Raw genomic sequence first — 16,818 nt, 5'->3', positions numbered from 1 at the left:
AAAAAAATTGGACAAGTAAAAGGATGACCAATATAAAGGGGCAAAAAATGTATACAGCACTTTTGTCCTCTAATTGTTTCATCTTCAACTCCAGGTTGCCAATTAAAACTATAAATGAAGAAGCTTCCAAAGTTTGAGCAAATTAGTCAATATTTACCAATCCCAATGGGGGGTAAATTGAACTATTGTATTCAAGTACTGTACAAACACTAACTCCACTTACTATCACTTTCAGCAGTGCAGTTTCAATGTCTATAATGAGTTATTGGGTCTCAGATGTAAGATCTAGCTTTCAAAATAGCTGCACATTTTCCTTCACCTTTTGGTACCTGATGTTGTACCCTGTAATTTCTGGTGAAACTATTTTAGGGGCATAGTGGTTAGCACTGCTATCTGTGTCAGAGTTTGATCCCAGTGTTGGGGTAGTGTGTGTCGAGGTTGCTCATTAGTTTCTGCTGGGTACTCCACTTTCCTTTCACAGTCCAAAAATGTGCAGATTAGGTGGATTGTCTATAAATTGGATCCTGAATACAGGCTAGGTGAATTAGCCAGGGCAAATTTGCAGTTACAGGGATAGATAGCTCTTGGGAGGGTCAGTGCAGACTCTGGCCAAATAGCTGCTTCTGTGCTGAAGGGATTCTATGATTCTGTTTCCTGTTTGAAAGAAAATATCAATCCGTAATCTTGCATTCAAGGCCTAATGATTATTTTAACTTTAGACCATGTCATGATGAAGGGAAGTATGCCAACCTCCAGCATCACCATTTCAATGTTTCAGATGCTATCAAATCTTATGTAAGATGTTTCAATTTTTAATCTAATTACAGGTTACTGAAGCCAAAAGGAGAATTCCTGGAAGGAAAAGACTGTCTTTTGATGAAGACCGCAATCCGTAAGTCGCTGACTATTCTTTGATGTTATTTGAACAATTTGAGGAGTGGGTTGGAAGTAAAGGAACAAATGCCATAATCCTGTGCAATTTTATTTTTGTTCATGAAATGTAGGAATTGCTGGTATACTCAATCTAATTACCACTAGATCATCATCACCTCTCCCCTGAGAGTACTATAAAATTGTTGTTTATAGAGTTTCTTCCAGCCTGCAGTGTCCTTCTATTAGCGATCTTTAGAATAATGAGAACATTTGCAGATGCCTTGAATCCAAAATAAAAATAGAAAATGCTGAAACTGCTTGGTTCTGGCAGGACCTGTGAAAAGCATAGTTCATATTTCAGGTCTTGACCATTCAGTCAAAACTGTTCTGATAAAATGTAATGACAGATGCTGCTAAACTATCTGACTTGATATTTTTATTCAAAAATAATGCAGTTAGGTGTAAAGAATTCAGGAATTCAGAAGACACTGCCTTCTGAATCGGAAATGTTACTAAAAAAGATATTATTGTAATAAATGTGTCTATTCATATTTTTATGTAAACATATTAATCCGTTTAGCAGAAATGCGCAGAAAAATGGAAAGGTATCATCGGTGAAGTTCGTTGACGTTTGCCATTACCCTGCAGGAGGGTCCATGTACTGGTTTCAATAGCACGTTTTGAGAAGATTTGTAGCTCAGGTTGAGGTTCTGGATGTAGGTTTGCTCGCTGAGCTGGAAGGTTCATTTTCAGATGTTTCATCACCATACTAGGTAACATCTTCAGTGAGCCTCCAGATGAAGCACTGGTGGTCTAGCCTGCTTCTATTTATATGTTTGAGTTTCCTTGGGTTGGTGATGTCATTTTCTGTGGTTACATTTCCTATTGTGATGTCATTTCCTGTTCTTTTTCTTAGAGGTTGGTAAATGGGATCCAAGTCAGTGTGTTTGTTGATCGAGTTGATGGATCCAACTGGAACTCTCTCAACAAACACATTGACTTGGATCCCATTTTCCAAACCTTGAGAAAAATGACAGGAATTCATATCAGCAACCCAAAGAAACTCAATTATAAAAATAGAAAGTGGGCTACACCACCAGTGCTTCTTTCAGAGGCACACTAAAGATGTTACCCAGTATGGTGACTAAACATCTGAAAATAAACCTTGCAGCTCAGCGGACAAACCTACATCCAGAATTGGTTTCATTACCCTGCAGGAGGATCTGTGTACTGACACTGGTTTAATTTGCTGTTGCTGGGTAGCAGTGTCTGTCTTGTCTCTTTTTTTTTCTTTTTGGTGATCAGTCTCTGCCTAAACAGATGTTTATTTAAAAATTACATTTCAACACTGAATTGACTGGTTTACTGTAATGATATAACCCTCTACTGCTTTTGCTGTAATTTTACTTGTAGCAACCATTCAGTATTTTACTTGAAATAGGATATCAAAAGTACGAAGTGACTCCTTTTTTTTTAAGAAATAGTCTAGCAAAATGTCTCGCCACAGTATGCAACTTTAAATTTCTGGGAGAGTCAGAATGGCTATAAATTTTGCATACTCCTTTTAGTGTGGAAATTAAAGACAAAAATGAGATGAAACTGGATTTTGTTTCAAGCAGTTAATAAGACTGGGCAAATAAGGGAAGCAATCCTGTTATCAATGTCGGGAGAAGGCTGCTACAAGCTGTTTAGCACCCTAAACTTCTCAGGAGCACAGGAGCCAAACAGGGGCACATTTGAAGGCTTTGAATACTTTTGTTCATAAGTAATACAAATAAAAGGTTCAATGTGTTCAAATGTTTGGAAGTCATAGGTGAAGGAGATTATTGTTCTGTGATAACAATGATATGACCAGTTGAATCCTGAGGTTTTGAGACCTGAAAATCATGGTGTTAGAGAATTACCTGAAGGTCAATAGCAGCATATTCTCAAGAATGCTGTCAACATATGCAGAAACTAAGATTCTGTAAATTGAAGTGTTCTAATATGATAGCATGAGACATGACATTATGATGGGTGACATTCCAAGTCAAATGCGAACAACATGTTGGAGAGTAATGAAGAAGTATTTGAACAAAGATTATTGGAAAGACATAGGCTGTATGATGTATATGATCTTCCTGAAGTAGAAACTATTGTAGATGAGCTATGAATGCATGGATGTGAAGACATGTGTAAAGTAACTGTTCCAGACTATGATCAGAGTCTCAAGTGACTGAGAGAGCATTCTCCATACAAACCTAAAGATGATGGTGCGTTCCAAGCCACTCATCATCCTGACTTAGAAATTCATTACCATTCCTTCACTCCTGCTGGGTCAAAATCTTTTCATTCCCTCAAGGGAAGTGTGAGACCTATTACATCACATGGACAGCAGTAGTTCAGTGGTGGCAGCTTACCACCACATTCTCAAGAGCAAATAGAAACAAGCAATAGATTCTGGCCAACCAGAATTGCCCACTCCCACAATTGAATTCAAAAAGGAATTCTCATACTGACAGTGAAAGGACTTGTCCCTGATGAGAAGAGAACTGTAAGTGGGATGCAGCAAGCAAAAAGAGTGAAAGCAGTGCTATGATGTCAGTGTGATGAATTATCTAGCTAAATTGTTGCCTCATTTTGCTATCAGAGTGTGAACCTCTATACAAATTAGGAGATGCAGTGGTATTGAGATACTGTACAAGAAGCAGCCTTTATGACGGTCAAACAAATACTGGTGATAACACCACTGTTAATGTATGATGATGCCTTGAGGATGCCAATGAGAGAGACTTGGAGCAACCCAGACAACCGGTTGCATTTACTTCCACACATTGCACAGTCTGAGCATAACAGCATTCAAAGAGTGAGTGGCTATTTTCTATGCTGGTTGGTATTTTTAATCAATACTTGTCCAGGAAGGATAAAATGACAATGGTTCATCCATATCTTTCTATCTCGTCCAAAATATGTGCAAATAACGCTCTTTCATTCAGAGGTGTTGCCTGGCTTTGCAATATAAGCCAGGGAAATCCAGTATAATTTGTAAGTTCTGCCTGTTGTTAATAAATAAAGTTGAGAATGCCTAGACAGTGTGCAATCTTCCAAATTCAGTGAGAAGCAACAGTTGAACTTGCTCTGGAAGTCATCTACCAAACAGAAATGTTGAATCTGAAAGACAGGCATCCTTTAAATCGAGCAAACAGTGCAGTAAGGTGGAACTATTTAAGTTATAAAAAGTAATAACGAAAGACCATAAAAGAGAGGAGCAGAATTCATGTGCTCTGCCATTGTTCATGGCTGCTATGTTTCTCAACCCCATTCTCCTTTACCTTGTAACCTGGATTCCTTACTAATCAAGAGACTGACTATCTTGCTCAAATACAGTCAATGACATAGTTCCCACAGCCTTCTATGGCATTAAGTTCCACAGATCCACCACCCTTTGAAGAAATCCTTATCTTCATTCTAAAATGTTATCCCTTCATGCTGAGGCTTTGCCCTGGGATCCTAATCTCTCATACTAGTGGAAATATCTCCACATCCAATCAATCAAGGCCACTCAGTATTATAAATTTCAATCTGATCCCCTTTCATCCTTCCTCATATTGACAAGCCCTTTGTCTTTGGGATAATTCTTATAAACCTCCTCCATCACCTTGATTGCCTGAAAGCATCAAGGCTGAACCAGTTGTTATAGAAGTATTAGGCCCATAAAGATAAAGTCCCAGGCTGGAGCCTTACCTTAGAGAGAGGGTTTTCTTTTTGTACTACAAGTCAGTGAAGTGCATACATGAAAGCTATCACATGTTGAGTCTAATATGATGGAAGCAAGAGAAGTGTTTTAATAGCTAAATGTGATCAATGAAATCAAGGATCAGTGCAGTGATTACAATGGATAGCAAGCTAAAGGGCACTTGTAATAAAGGCAATATCCACTTATGATGTGTGACGTCCCTGATAGACCGAGGAAATAGCTGGAAGTAGACCTTTCCGCTCCTGCACAAAATAATTATCTTCTCTCTGACTAATGGAAAATAGACTAGCCTACCAGTGAGATTGTAGAATGCCTGAAAGCACACTTCAGTCATTGTTCCAGATGATTGATGACGATCCTCATTTGCAAAGTGAAAATATTGGGCACTTTATAGAGGGTTAGGGAATTCAACAACATAAATTTCAACGCTGTCCTTAGTCAAATAAAAAGTCTAAGATAACGGTGAAACTTTCTAATAGGATCATAGAGATTGAACAAATCCAGCATAGTCATCTGTCGGGTGGAGAAATAGTCTTGAATGTATGGCAAGTAGTCCAATCAAGACTAGTATCACATTTGTGCCCAAGCTACTCTTCAAATGGTGAAAAGAATTACTGAACCCAGACATTCACTTGCCTGTTACTACTGGGGTGAAATGACGGCCGAATCTCACTTTGCCCAAACTAATGGGTCGTTGAATCGAACAAACCACAGAAATGCCCAGGAGGTGTCATAATGCCACTATGGTGGTAGAGTGGGGCATTTTGCAAAAAAAAAAATGATCGTGAAGTAACTGGAAATTTCAGTGAAACTAAAGCAGATTCAGGAATTGATAACCCCTCAATGAGGAGGAGAAATGTTTCCAGGAGAAATGGTTTATGCTGGAATTAAATGCTGGAGTGTAAACTTGGAAGTGAATGGGCATACCACAATGTTTATAAACTAGATTCTGCAGCCAATATGTTATCTGACTAATTTAAATGGCTCAAAGTACAGCCATCCTCAATGAAAGACAACCTGTATGAACATTATTCCGTGACCAACATGGAGCAAAACATGGGTACAAGGGAAGAAAAATGATCAATTGTGTCTTTTGGTTTTGTGAAAATTCATGCCTAAATAAAGTGCGTGTTCAAGGCTGAAATTACTTCCCAAAGTTGTTGAGGTTGCAGATGTAGACCAAGAGCCTGAATATTTCTGTTCACTGGTTTGGAAAATGTAATGTTATGTTTACCCATGGGGATAATCCAAAGTCAGTTAGCTTGTACTCAAAGAAAATTCTTAAAGTTGAAGAAAGAGAATCTATGCTCAGTTAATCATTTTACTGATTACGAACATTCAAACACAAATTAATAGAAGTAGGCTACTATACTCTCAGAGGGTTAGTGCAGACTCAATTGGCCAAATCTGCACTGCAGATATTCTTTGATTATTTCTTCCTTTTAACCACCTGGTAGGATTAAATATATCACGGGGCCAGTACACCACTCCCAAAACTGATTTTTGTTTTTTTTTGCCTTTTATCATTTCTCACCTCTACTTTTTGCTTCATGTGCATTCTAGTTTTCTGAACTTGGATTATCTCTTTCTGTTATCTTAATACCATAATTCAATAAGAGAATTATCTTTCTTCTTTTCCTAGTTTCCTATACTTCCAAAATATCGTAAGTTTCAGTATTCAAGTCTTAATCAATACTATTGTACTGCCATATCTCCAATGACTCAGTCCTTATGCTCTTATTTATTTCTATTGTTTTATTTCTATTCATAGATTTATGCTTTGTATCCCTTTTTCTTTTGAGGTTCTTCTTAACCTGGGTGCCTACTCATTGATTAAGTTAAACCTCTTGCCTTGTCTTGCCTATGTCAGTGGTACCTACATGGACCACAATGGATAGATCCTTTCGTTTCCATTAACTTTCTCTCCTGCTCTAATATTCTGAACACTAGTGCTGTGCAGGTAACACAACCTTTCTGAACTCCTGCCCTTTACTGCAGTGAGCAGCATCAATTCCCTCATTATACTGTCCCTTTTGCTACTGCATTAATTTTTGCGCTCTCCATTTGAATGATTTCTGTAACATGTTACCATAGTCAATTTTGCTCATCCACTCTGCAGGCAGACAACATAAAAGAATCTCTCACCTGTTTTACACGAGCAAAGACTAAGGCTCCTGCGTGCACTGTAGCTTTACCTGCCTGTTGTAGTTGTAATCCCTTATCCCTGACCACTGATCAAGTTTAGCTTTCAAGAGTTAGTTTTGAAGTTGGCCATGGAAGCAATTACACATTTCTCAGCCCCCACAGCAAATCTGTGTCCATCTGTCTGACTCCATCCTTCTGTCTGACTCTGTCCCTCTGTCTCTCGGCTGCGCCCCCCCTCCCCCCGCCCTCTCTGCCCCTAGACCAGGGAAATGTTGCATGTGAGGAATCTATTTACTGAATCTGTCTTGGCCAAGGGTGTGTTTGTGGGATGTTATTATATTGGAAGTGATGCTGTTTAGTTGTTAAATCTGTTATTCTGGGTGTTAGTTTACTCTCTAAGCTGGAAGGTTAATTTTCAGATGTTTTGTCACCATCAGTGAGCCTCCGGTGAAGCACTGGTGTAAGTGACCTGCTTTCTATTTGTGGTTAGGTTTCCTTGTGTTGCTGATGTCATTTCCTGTTCTTTGAGGGTGGTAAATGTGGTCTATGTCAATGTGTTTATTGATAGAGTTCTGATTGGAATGCCATGCTTCTAGGAATTCTCTAGCATGTCTCTGTTTGGCTTGGCCTAGGATGGATGTGTTGTCCTAGTCCAAGTGGTGTCCGTCCTCATCTATATGTAAAGGATACTAGTGAGAGAGGGTCATGTCATTTTGTGGCTAGTTGGTGTTCATGTATCCTGGTGGCTAGCATGGGAAGTGCTAACATGATGTAGATATAGGAAATGCTGTTCCAATTCAGCACCATCCTTATCTACTTAACCTGCTAAAATGGTCACAGGCTAAAAAAGACATTGAAAGCATGCTCAAAGACAATATAATCCAAGTTGCAGTGAATGGAGCTCACTCAGTGATGGTATCAAACTCAGATGGTACCCAATGATTATATATTGTTAACGCAAAGTCAATACAGTTGTGAAATGTGATTCATAATCTTTATCCATGGATGAAAGACCGTATTGAGAATATGGGACAAGAAACTTTTATTTCAAGGCTGGACTTAATCAGAAGATAGAGGCAGATACTTTTTATCTGAGAGAGTGAAGGAAATTTTTACATTCAAAAGTAATGTATTGACATGGATAGAGAACTGTTGGTGGACAGGAAGAAAGTAAGGCCTGCAGATGCTGGAGATCAGTCAAGAGTGTGGTGCTGGAAAAGCACTAGCAGGTCAGGTGGCATCAGAAGAGCAGTAGAATCGACAATTTGGGCAGAAACCCTTCAGTAATAAAACAGGAAGCAGACAGTTGGAATAAATGGGCCCTTTTAGAGTGGCAGGCAGTGACAAGGGGGGTACCGCAGGGTTCACTACTGGGATCCTTGCTGTTCACATTCTACATTAATGTTTTGGATGAAGGAATTGAATGCAATATCTCTAAATTTGCAGACAACACCTAAGCTGGGTGGCAGTGTGTGCTGTGAGGATGCTAAGAAGCTGCAGGATGACTTGGACAGACTGGCTGAGTGGGCAAACACTTGGCAAATGGATAAATGTGAGGTTATCCACTTTGGCAAAAACAGGAAGGCAGATTAGTATCTGAATGGTGACAGTTTAGTAAACGGTGAGATGCAATGAAACCTGCGTAAGATGGTGGAACAGTCGCTGAAGATGGCATGTAGGTGCAGCAGGTAGTGAGGAAAGTTAATGGCATGCTGGCCTTCATAGCGAGAGATTGGACTAAAGGAGTAGGGATGTTTTGCTATAAGTATACAGGTCTTTGGTGAGGCCTCACCTGAGTATTGTGTGCAGTTTTGGCCTCCTGGTCTAAGGAAGTTGTTGTTGAAGGAGTCCAGTGAAGGTTCATAGGACTCCTGGGAAGGTAGGGCTGCACATAGTCATAGAGATGTACAGCATGGAAACAGATCCTTTGAAGAAAGATTGGATCGACTTGGCTTGTACTCACTAGAACTTAGAAGAATGAGTGGGATTCTCATAGAAACAGACAAAATCCTGATGGGACTGGACAGGCTAGATGCAGGAAGCATGTTTCTGATGTTGTCCAAGTCCAGAACTAGGAGTCGCAGCCTAACAATAAAGTGTAAAACATTCAAGACTGAGATGACAAAGAATTTCTTCCCACAGAGTTGTGAACATGTGGAATTCTTCCAGAGATAGCTATTAGGGCCAGTTTGTTAGATATATTCAAGAGGGAACTGGACGCGACCCTTGCAGCTAAAGAGATCAAGGGGTATAAATGAAAGTGGGTATGGGATTCTGAAATTGCATGATCATATTAAGTGGTGATGCAGGCTCGAAAGACCAAATGACCTACTCCTGCACCTAATTTCTGTTTCTAAAAAAAAATCTATTGGGTATTTTTCTAAATATATATTTTTCCAAAAATCATTTGGCCCAACAAGTCTGCACCGACCCTCCAAAGAGTAACTCTTCCAGACCCGGGCGGCACGGTGGCACAGTGGTTAGCACTGCTGCCTCACAGCGCCGGAGACCCGGGTTCAATTCCCGCCTCAGGCGACTGACTGTGTGGAGTTTGCACGTTCTCCCCGTGTCTGCGTGGGTTTCCTCCGGGTGCTCCGGTTTCCTCCCGCTGTCCAAAGATGTGCAGGTCAGGTGAATTGGCCATGCTAAATTGCCCGTAGTAAGGGGTAATTGTAGGGGTATGGGTGGGTTGCGCTTCGGCAGGTCGGTGTGGACTTGTTGGGCCGAAGGGCCTGTTTCCACACTGTAATGTAATGTAATCTAATCTAATCTAATCTAATCTAACCCATTACTCTATATTTTCCCCCTGACTAATGTACCTAACCTACACATCCCTGAACACAATGGGCAATTTAGCATGGCCAATTCACCTAACCTACACATCTTTTGGATTGTGGATTGAAACGGGAGCACAGACATGGGGAAAGTTTGTAAACTCCGCACAGAATCGCCTGAGGCTAGAATTGAACCTGGGTCCCTGATGCCGTGAGGCAACCGTGTCAACCACTTGCCTTTTAAAGAAGATAGACGTTAGGGTTTAGGCTACTAGTTTTGGTGTGATCTATAACATGGCTCATTAAGAATTTGTGTGTATGTAACTCAGTTATTGAATGAAAGTCCAGTAAAATTAGCTAACCTGATGTGAAAAGTGGATTCTGGCATCTGGCTGACTCTCTTGCGTCAAGTCTATTATGTTTCTAGATCACTCACCTAGGTAGTAAAATTGAGAAGGAGGCTTTCGCGGCAATCTAAATTTCTTTCTGAATTAAACAAAAGAAAGGAGATATGTTAATCTCTGGTGTTTTCCATGGCAACTGCCCGACCATTAAGATTTGACTTGGAACTAGTGGCCACAATTTCCATATGTAATATATGTTGTTTCTCCCTTGGAAATTTGGTATGCTTGGATGTGCTCTGATGAGTGCAAGCTTTTACAGAAGATCTTTGAGTTTTATTCAGCAATACTAAATTTGAACTCCCTAAATTGTTTTACTTTGCCCAACTGCCTTATTGATTTTTCCTGCTAACTTTTCAAAGATTTTTACATAAATTCCAACTCTCCTCTTCCTTTAAGCATCATATTTATTTTATTCCTGTTTTCCTCTCTTCAAAATCCAGTTTCATTTGTCTGCATTAAATTTAATCTACCCTTTTCACCACCTTGTTGTTCTGAATCTCATTGTTAGATTTGAATGATGTCAACAGCAAATGTAGACTTTTAACCTCCTGCACTCAAGTTCAGGTCATTAATGCATATTGGAAACTGTGGCCTTAATACTGAGACTCTGTAGAATACTGCTGACTATGTCTCTCCAATTCAATTAACAGATGTACACTGTAGCACTCTACTTTCACTCACCTAGTCCATGTGTATGGTCACTGCCACCTTACTCCTATAAGTTTGTTTTGTCCACAAGATATGAATCCAGAAGTCACTAAAATTTAGGAGGTCTTGATTTACACATCATAGAGCTCACTTCCAAGTGAATTTTAAGGATCGAGTCTTGTCACATTTAAGGAAAGACTTATTACAAAATAAGGGAGGAGGGAATAGAACAAAATGCATTGTGGGCTGAGTTAATTATAATACATTTGGAATATGAATGTGTGTGATATTAATAATAGCCCACACAGTTGAGGCTACATGGCTTGTTTCTGTAATATGAATGTGTGAAATTTTGCTTTTGGATACTACAAGGCAGATTAGATTTAAATTAGATTAGATTACTTTACAGTGTGGAAACAGGCCCTTCGGCCCAACAAGTCCACACCGACCCGCCGAAGCGCAAACCACCCATACCCCTACATTTACCCCTTACCTAACACTACGGACAAGTTAGCATGGCCAATTCACCTGACCTGCACATCTTTGGACTGTGGGAGAACCCGGGTCTCTGGCGCTGTGAGGCAGCAGTGCTAACCACTGTGCCACCGTGCCGCCCTTAAGGCAGAAGGAGAATTGGGCACAGGTTTCAGATTGTAAAAGACTTTCAGTTAGACGTAGATTTCTTGGAGTGTGTAACAAGTGGAGTGAGTTATACAGGTGAAGATCTAGTAATATTTGATAAATGGTTCTGTGGTCTAGAAGGAAGCTGATATTGTGGCATTCTGGGACAATGAAACCAAAGAACTAGCAAACAAATTGCTGTAAAAACTCTGGTCTGGCACTATTTGTGGACACAAACTGGAATTAACATTACGGGGCCAGTCAGTCGTCTTTGGCACTTTATTTTTTAGATTAGGAAACTGGCCTTTCGGCCCAACCAGTCCACACCGACCCTCTAAAGAGTAATCCACCCAGACCCATTTCCCTCTGACTAATGCACCTCACACTATGGGCAATTTAGCATGGCCAATTCACTAACCTGCACATCTTTGGATTGTGGGAGGAAACCGGAGCACCCGGAGGAAACCCACGCAGACACTGGGAGAATGTGCAAACTCCACACAGACAGACACCCGAGGCTGGAATCGAACCTGGGACCCTGGTGCTGTGAGGCAGCAGTGCTAGCCTACTATTGTGGGTGGCACAGTGGCACTGTGGTTAGCACTGCTGCCTCACAGCGCCAGAGACCCGGGTTCAATTCCCGACTCAGGCGACTGACTGTGTGGAGTTTGCACATTCTCCCTGTGTCTGCGTCGGTTTCCTCCCACAGTCCAAAAATGTGCAGGTCAGGTGAATTGGCCATGCTAAATTGCCCGTAGTGTTGGGTAAATGTAGGGGAATGGGTGGGTTACGCTTCGGTGGGTCGGTGTGCACTTGTTGGGCCGAAGGGCCTGTTTCCACACTGCAATGTAATCTAATCTAATCAATATAATCTAATCTATTGTTGCTGTGTAAATCTAAATTGTTTACTATCTTTTAGTGAGCATTTTGAATTCTTTCTGTCCACAGATGCTGCCAGATCTGAAGTTTTCTCGCAATTTCTGTTTTACGTTTGATTTCCAGCATCTGTAGATTTGTTTCTTCTCACTGAAGAGCTACCTTTTGACCTAAATCCTATCACCTGAATCACAACTTTTTCTCATTTTATAGAAGCTGGTCACTTCCCAACAGTAATGCCGTCACGTCTACTTTGATAGCCTTGATTGTAAAACAGAGTTCTTGCTATCCCGAATAATAGTCTATCAAGTTGGGTAACCTGACCTTTTTTCATTTTGAACACAGACTTACGTGTGTGCTTTGAAATGGAGGGGTTAATTGTAGATTGAAATAGTGTGGATTGTCTTCTGCTTTTTAAATGAGACCAGGTTCTAAAATGGAAAACAGATTGAGTTCTAATTTGATGCTCCGCACATACAAATATGATATTTGGAATGCAGCTGGAAAGACTATAATGTGAATGATCGGTATTCTGGTGGTTGCTAAATTTCCCTGCACTATTTTCATAATTTTCAGGAAAGTTGCAACTAGAAGTAAGAAAATAAGCAGAAGAGGAGATATGGTAAGAAAAACATTACAATAGCTTTCATAATGTGCAAAATAATGCCTCCATTCATTTTGGAATATAATTTGAGTTGCTAAGATTGTAACACTTTGTCAAAATATTCTTTGTTAGCGCATTGTGATGCCTGTAGTGAGAAATATGTGAACTTTAATGTGAATGTACAGTTATGAAAAGGATGCATTACAGATAGCTTTTAAGTATAATGTGTCAACATAATGTACTGTGCAAGAGATTTGGTTTAAACAAAAATAGTTATGGCTCGATTTTTAAGGAAAAATTATGTATTTTCTTGGGCTACAGAGATCAAAGGGTATGGGGAGAAAGTTGAAACAGGATGATCAGTCCTGATCATATTGAATGGCAGAACAGCCTTGAAGGGTCGAATGTTCTACTGCTGTTGCTATTTTGTGTGTTTCTAATCCTTAGAGTTATTGAGATGTACAGCATGGAAACCTATCCTTTAGTCCAACCTCTCCTGATCAACCAGATAGCCTAAGCTGATCCTATTTGCCAGCACTTGGCTTGTATCCTCCTCAACCCTTCCTGTTCATGTACCCATCCAGATGCCTTTTTTAAATGTTATAATTGTGCCCACTTCCTCCACTTCATCTAGCAACTCATTCCATACCCTCTGTGTTGGGAAAAGGTTAGCCCTCAGGTCCCGTTTAAATCTTTTCCCCTCTCTCCTTAAACCTATGCACCCTAGATTTGGACTCTGCCACCCCCCCCCCCCCCCCCCCACAACCTGGGAAAAAGACTTTTGGCTATTTATGCTAACCATGCCCTTTTGATTTTATAAACCTCTATAAGGCCTCCAATGCTCCAGGGTAAATAAGTCTCTCCCAATAGCACAAACCCTCCAATTCCAGTAACATCCTCGAAAGGCTTCAGAAATGATTTATAAGTTTGACAAATCAAAGCAAGGAGACACAAATTTAATTCAATACACCAAAAGTGGCTTTTCCAATGTCCTGTACAGCTGCAATGTGGTACTCCAACTCATATACTCAATGCACTTCTTAATGAAGGCAAGTGTGCCATATGCCATTTTCACCATCCTGTCTACCTGCCACTGCTGGGGAACTAAACACCTGTATCCGTTGGTCTTTTTGTTCAATTCTTTTTAAAGATGAGTTATTCAATAATTTTGATTTTTGTTTTGAGACGTTCAAAAATGTTTGACAGCTGTAACAAAGTAGAGATGGTAAAATCCTATTCAGGATGCAGTGACTATAGTGTTTCCATCAGGCTCTTACCAGGCATGTACATTGATTTTATTTGTCAACAGATAGTAAAGGATCACTTGCTTATAGTGTTTGTGATATAAATTTACTTAGCATGTTAGATAACCATATTCAGAAGAATCAAGTGTTTAAATATTGACCAGTGGATTTCAGTGCAGAAATGAGTACAATCTGGCAACTTAGTATGGAAAGCAGCAAATATGTTTTGTGTGCACTTGTATGTTAGCAAGGATTCATTCATGGGATGAGAGCATCACTAGCCATGCCAGCATTTATTGTCCAATCCCGAATTGCCCAGAGGGCAATTAAAAGTTAAGCACATTGCTTTGAGTCTGGAATCACATATAGAACAGACCAAATCAGGATGGCTGTTTACTTTCCTTAAGGATATTAGTGAACCAGATGGGGTTTTTTCACCAATCAACAATGGATTCATGGTTGTCATTAGACTCTTTAGTCCAGATTTTATTGAATTCCAATTCCACCTAATTTTTCACTTTGTTTTACACTTGCTTTTAAATAATGTTCCAGATGTGATTCAATTAGTCCATTACTGAGCCTTTCTTCTTACAACACAGATAAAATACAATCAAAGGAAGAACTGGCACAACTTTAACTGTATTGAAATACTTAATAAAATATATAAATGCTAATCAGTTATAGCAGCATAGCACTATTCTATAAACACACTGAATTGACAAAGGCAAATTCATTAAAACCGATTTTCTTCAAGTGCTATATCTTATAGTTCAGGAGAAAGAGACACCAAAAGGAACAATCCAGCAGCAGAGAAAGAACTCAACATTTTTGCTGCAGTAGAGAGCAAGCTGTATCTATCAGTTTCAGCAGCCACTTTCAAACCCCAGCCGAAAGCATAACTAAAACCTTGGGTCAGAGTGAGCCTGACTCCACCCACTTATAGTCAGAGTCATAGAGATATACAGCATAGAAATGGACCCTTCAGTCAAACCCGTCCATGCCGACCAGATATCCCAACCCAATCTAATCCCGCCTGCCAGCACCTGGCCCATATCCCTCCAAACCCTTCCTATTCATATACCCATCCAAATGCCTCTTAAATGTTGCAATTGTACCAGCCTCCACCACATCCTCTGGCAGCTCATTCCATACACGTATCACTATCTGTGTGAAAATGTTGCCCTGTAGGTCTCTTTTATATCTTTCCCCTCTCCCCCTAAACCTATGCCCTCTAGTTGTAGGCTCCCAAACCCCAGGGAAAAGACTTTGCTTGTTTGCCCTATCCATGCCCCTCATAATTTTGTAAGCTTTTGCCTATTTTAAAAAAGAACACTTGAAGATCAAAGTTGTTTATCCACTGGATCTGAAGCAGAATTTCCATTTCTACTGTAGCAGCACCTCTCTGCAAGAGAAACATTACAGAACAAATCTCTTTTAAAGGCACAGTATTGTCCCAATACGCTACTATGTTGTATCGTCTGCCGCTAATCATTCAGTAGGCCCAAGTCAAAACGATGATTAAGGAGAATTGGTGACAAAACACTACCTCCAAACAACGTTTTTTCAAAGACTCCATGCTGGTGGAGGTGGCAAAGTCCACAAGAGATCAGGAGTGGCTATCGGGAAAATATCACAAATAGTGGCAGGTTCTTCTGGAATCTGAATTTGAAGAACTGAGACACAATGAAAAAGAATTCCAGCAGATCTGCAGCAACATTTTGTTGAAATAGCACAGCAGCATTGGTGATAAATTTATTTCCAAAATTACGCTTTTCTGCCCTTAGGAGGGGATAAAACTGAGTCCGTGATGGGCATCAGGGGAAACCATAAGAGAGGGCAACAGAAAAAAGTGAGATATATTGCCTCAGTCAATAAGATCAGATAGCACAAATATGAAGGAAATTATGCAGGAGAACAAGGTCAGAATTACAACATGAGCAGAACACACACATCTGAAATTTAGAAATGAAGTCAAAATTACAGGCAACTTCTTTGTTTACATTGTTCATTTATTTTCCCTACTAAGATTCACTTGATGTTAGTTTCCAATCCTAGTTTTCCTGATTTTTCTATTGCTTTTTGATTATTTTACTACTAAACGTCAGTTTCTAATGGTTTATTTATTCCTTATTATCTATTTATGGAATGTTGGCATTGTTATCTATTTCCCATTTTATACATGCTACCTCAGCGTCCAAGTGTCTAGACTAATGTCAAATGTTTAAAGTCAGGATCCCAGTAATCTAGAAGTTGGTGGATTGGCTATCTTGGTATAATAATGAGGACCCATTGAATGTGCATCCTGTTCTGTATATGAACTTCTAGCACACTCCATTCAAGTATTGGAACTGAATGATTGGAGTCAGTGTGGTACATCCAGGTATCAGTTTCCTTGAATGAGTGTTCCAGGGGAATTGTAGCTTATCGGTCATAGAAATTTCTGAAGATGAAAAAATGGTTAACCAGCAGACAAGGATATGAGGCAGATTAATTGAGACAGAAGATTCTTGTACAATGTCATTTCAAACCAATTTTCTCATTTGGAATACTGAGGAAAGTGACCAATCATAGAAACAGATCCTTTGGTCCAACCCGACCATGTCAACCAGATATCCTAAATTAATCTAATCCCATTTACCAGCATTTGGCCCATATCTCTCTCTGCCCTTCATATACTGATCCAGATGCCTTTTAAATGTTATAATTGTACTAGTCTCCACCAGTCCCGCTGGCAGCTCATTCCATACACACTCCACCCTCTGTGTGAAAATGTTGGCCCTGAAGTCCTTTTTAAATCTATGCCCTTGAGTTTTGGTGCCACTACAGAGTGGGAGGAGGGAATAGGATTAGGGAGTAGAGGTCAAGCCAAGAGCAGGAGAAGTAGAATTCAACC

General features: G+C 40.0%; 1 protein-coding gene across 12 annotated transcripts in view; it reads left to right on the top strand.

Annotated features, from left to right (window-relative positions):
• Positions 1 to 16,818, top strand: part of LOC122564315 (synaptonemal complex protein 2-like) — a 277,458-nt gene that overhangs the window by 125,720 nt on the left and 134,920 nt on the right. For all 12 annotated transcript variants that reach the window (XM_043719015.1, XM_043719016.1, XM_043719018.1 and 9 more), the window contains 2 exons: positions 828 to 892; positions 12,654 to 12,699. In XM_043719015.1, coding sequence (XP_043574950.1) covers positions 828 to 892; positions 12,654 to 12,699 — 111 coding nt within the window. The remainder of the gene's footprint in view (positions 1 to 827; positions 893 to 12,653; positions 12,700 to 16,818) is intronic.

This window comes from Chiloscyllium plagiosum, chromosome 29 (genome assembly GCF_004010195.1).
Source record: "Chiloscyllium plagiosum isolate BGI_BamShark_2017 chromosome 29, ASM401019v2, whole genome shotgun sequence".
Classification (NCBI taxonomy): Eukaryota; Metazoa; Chordata; class Chondrichthyes; order Orectolobiformes; family Hemiscylliidae; genus Chiloscyllium; species Chiloscyllium plagiosum.
The sequence above is the reverse complement of the archived record's forward strand: the minus strand, read 5'-3'. Positions and strand labels throughout refer to the sequence as shown.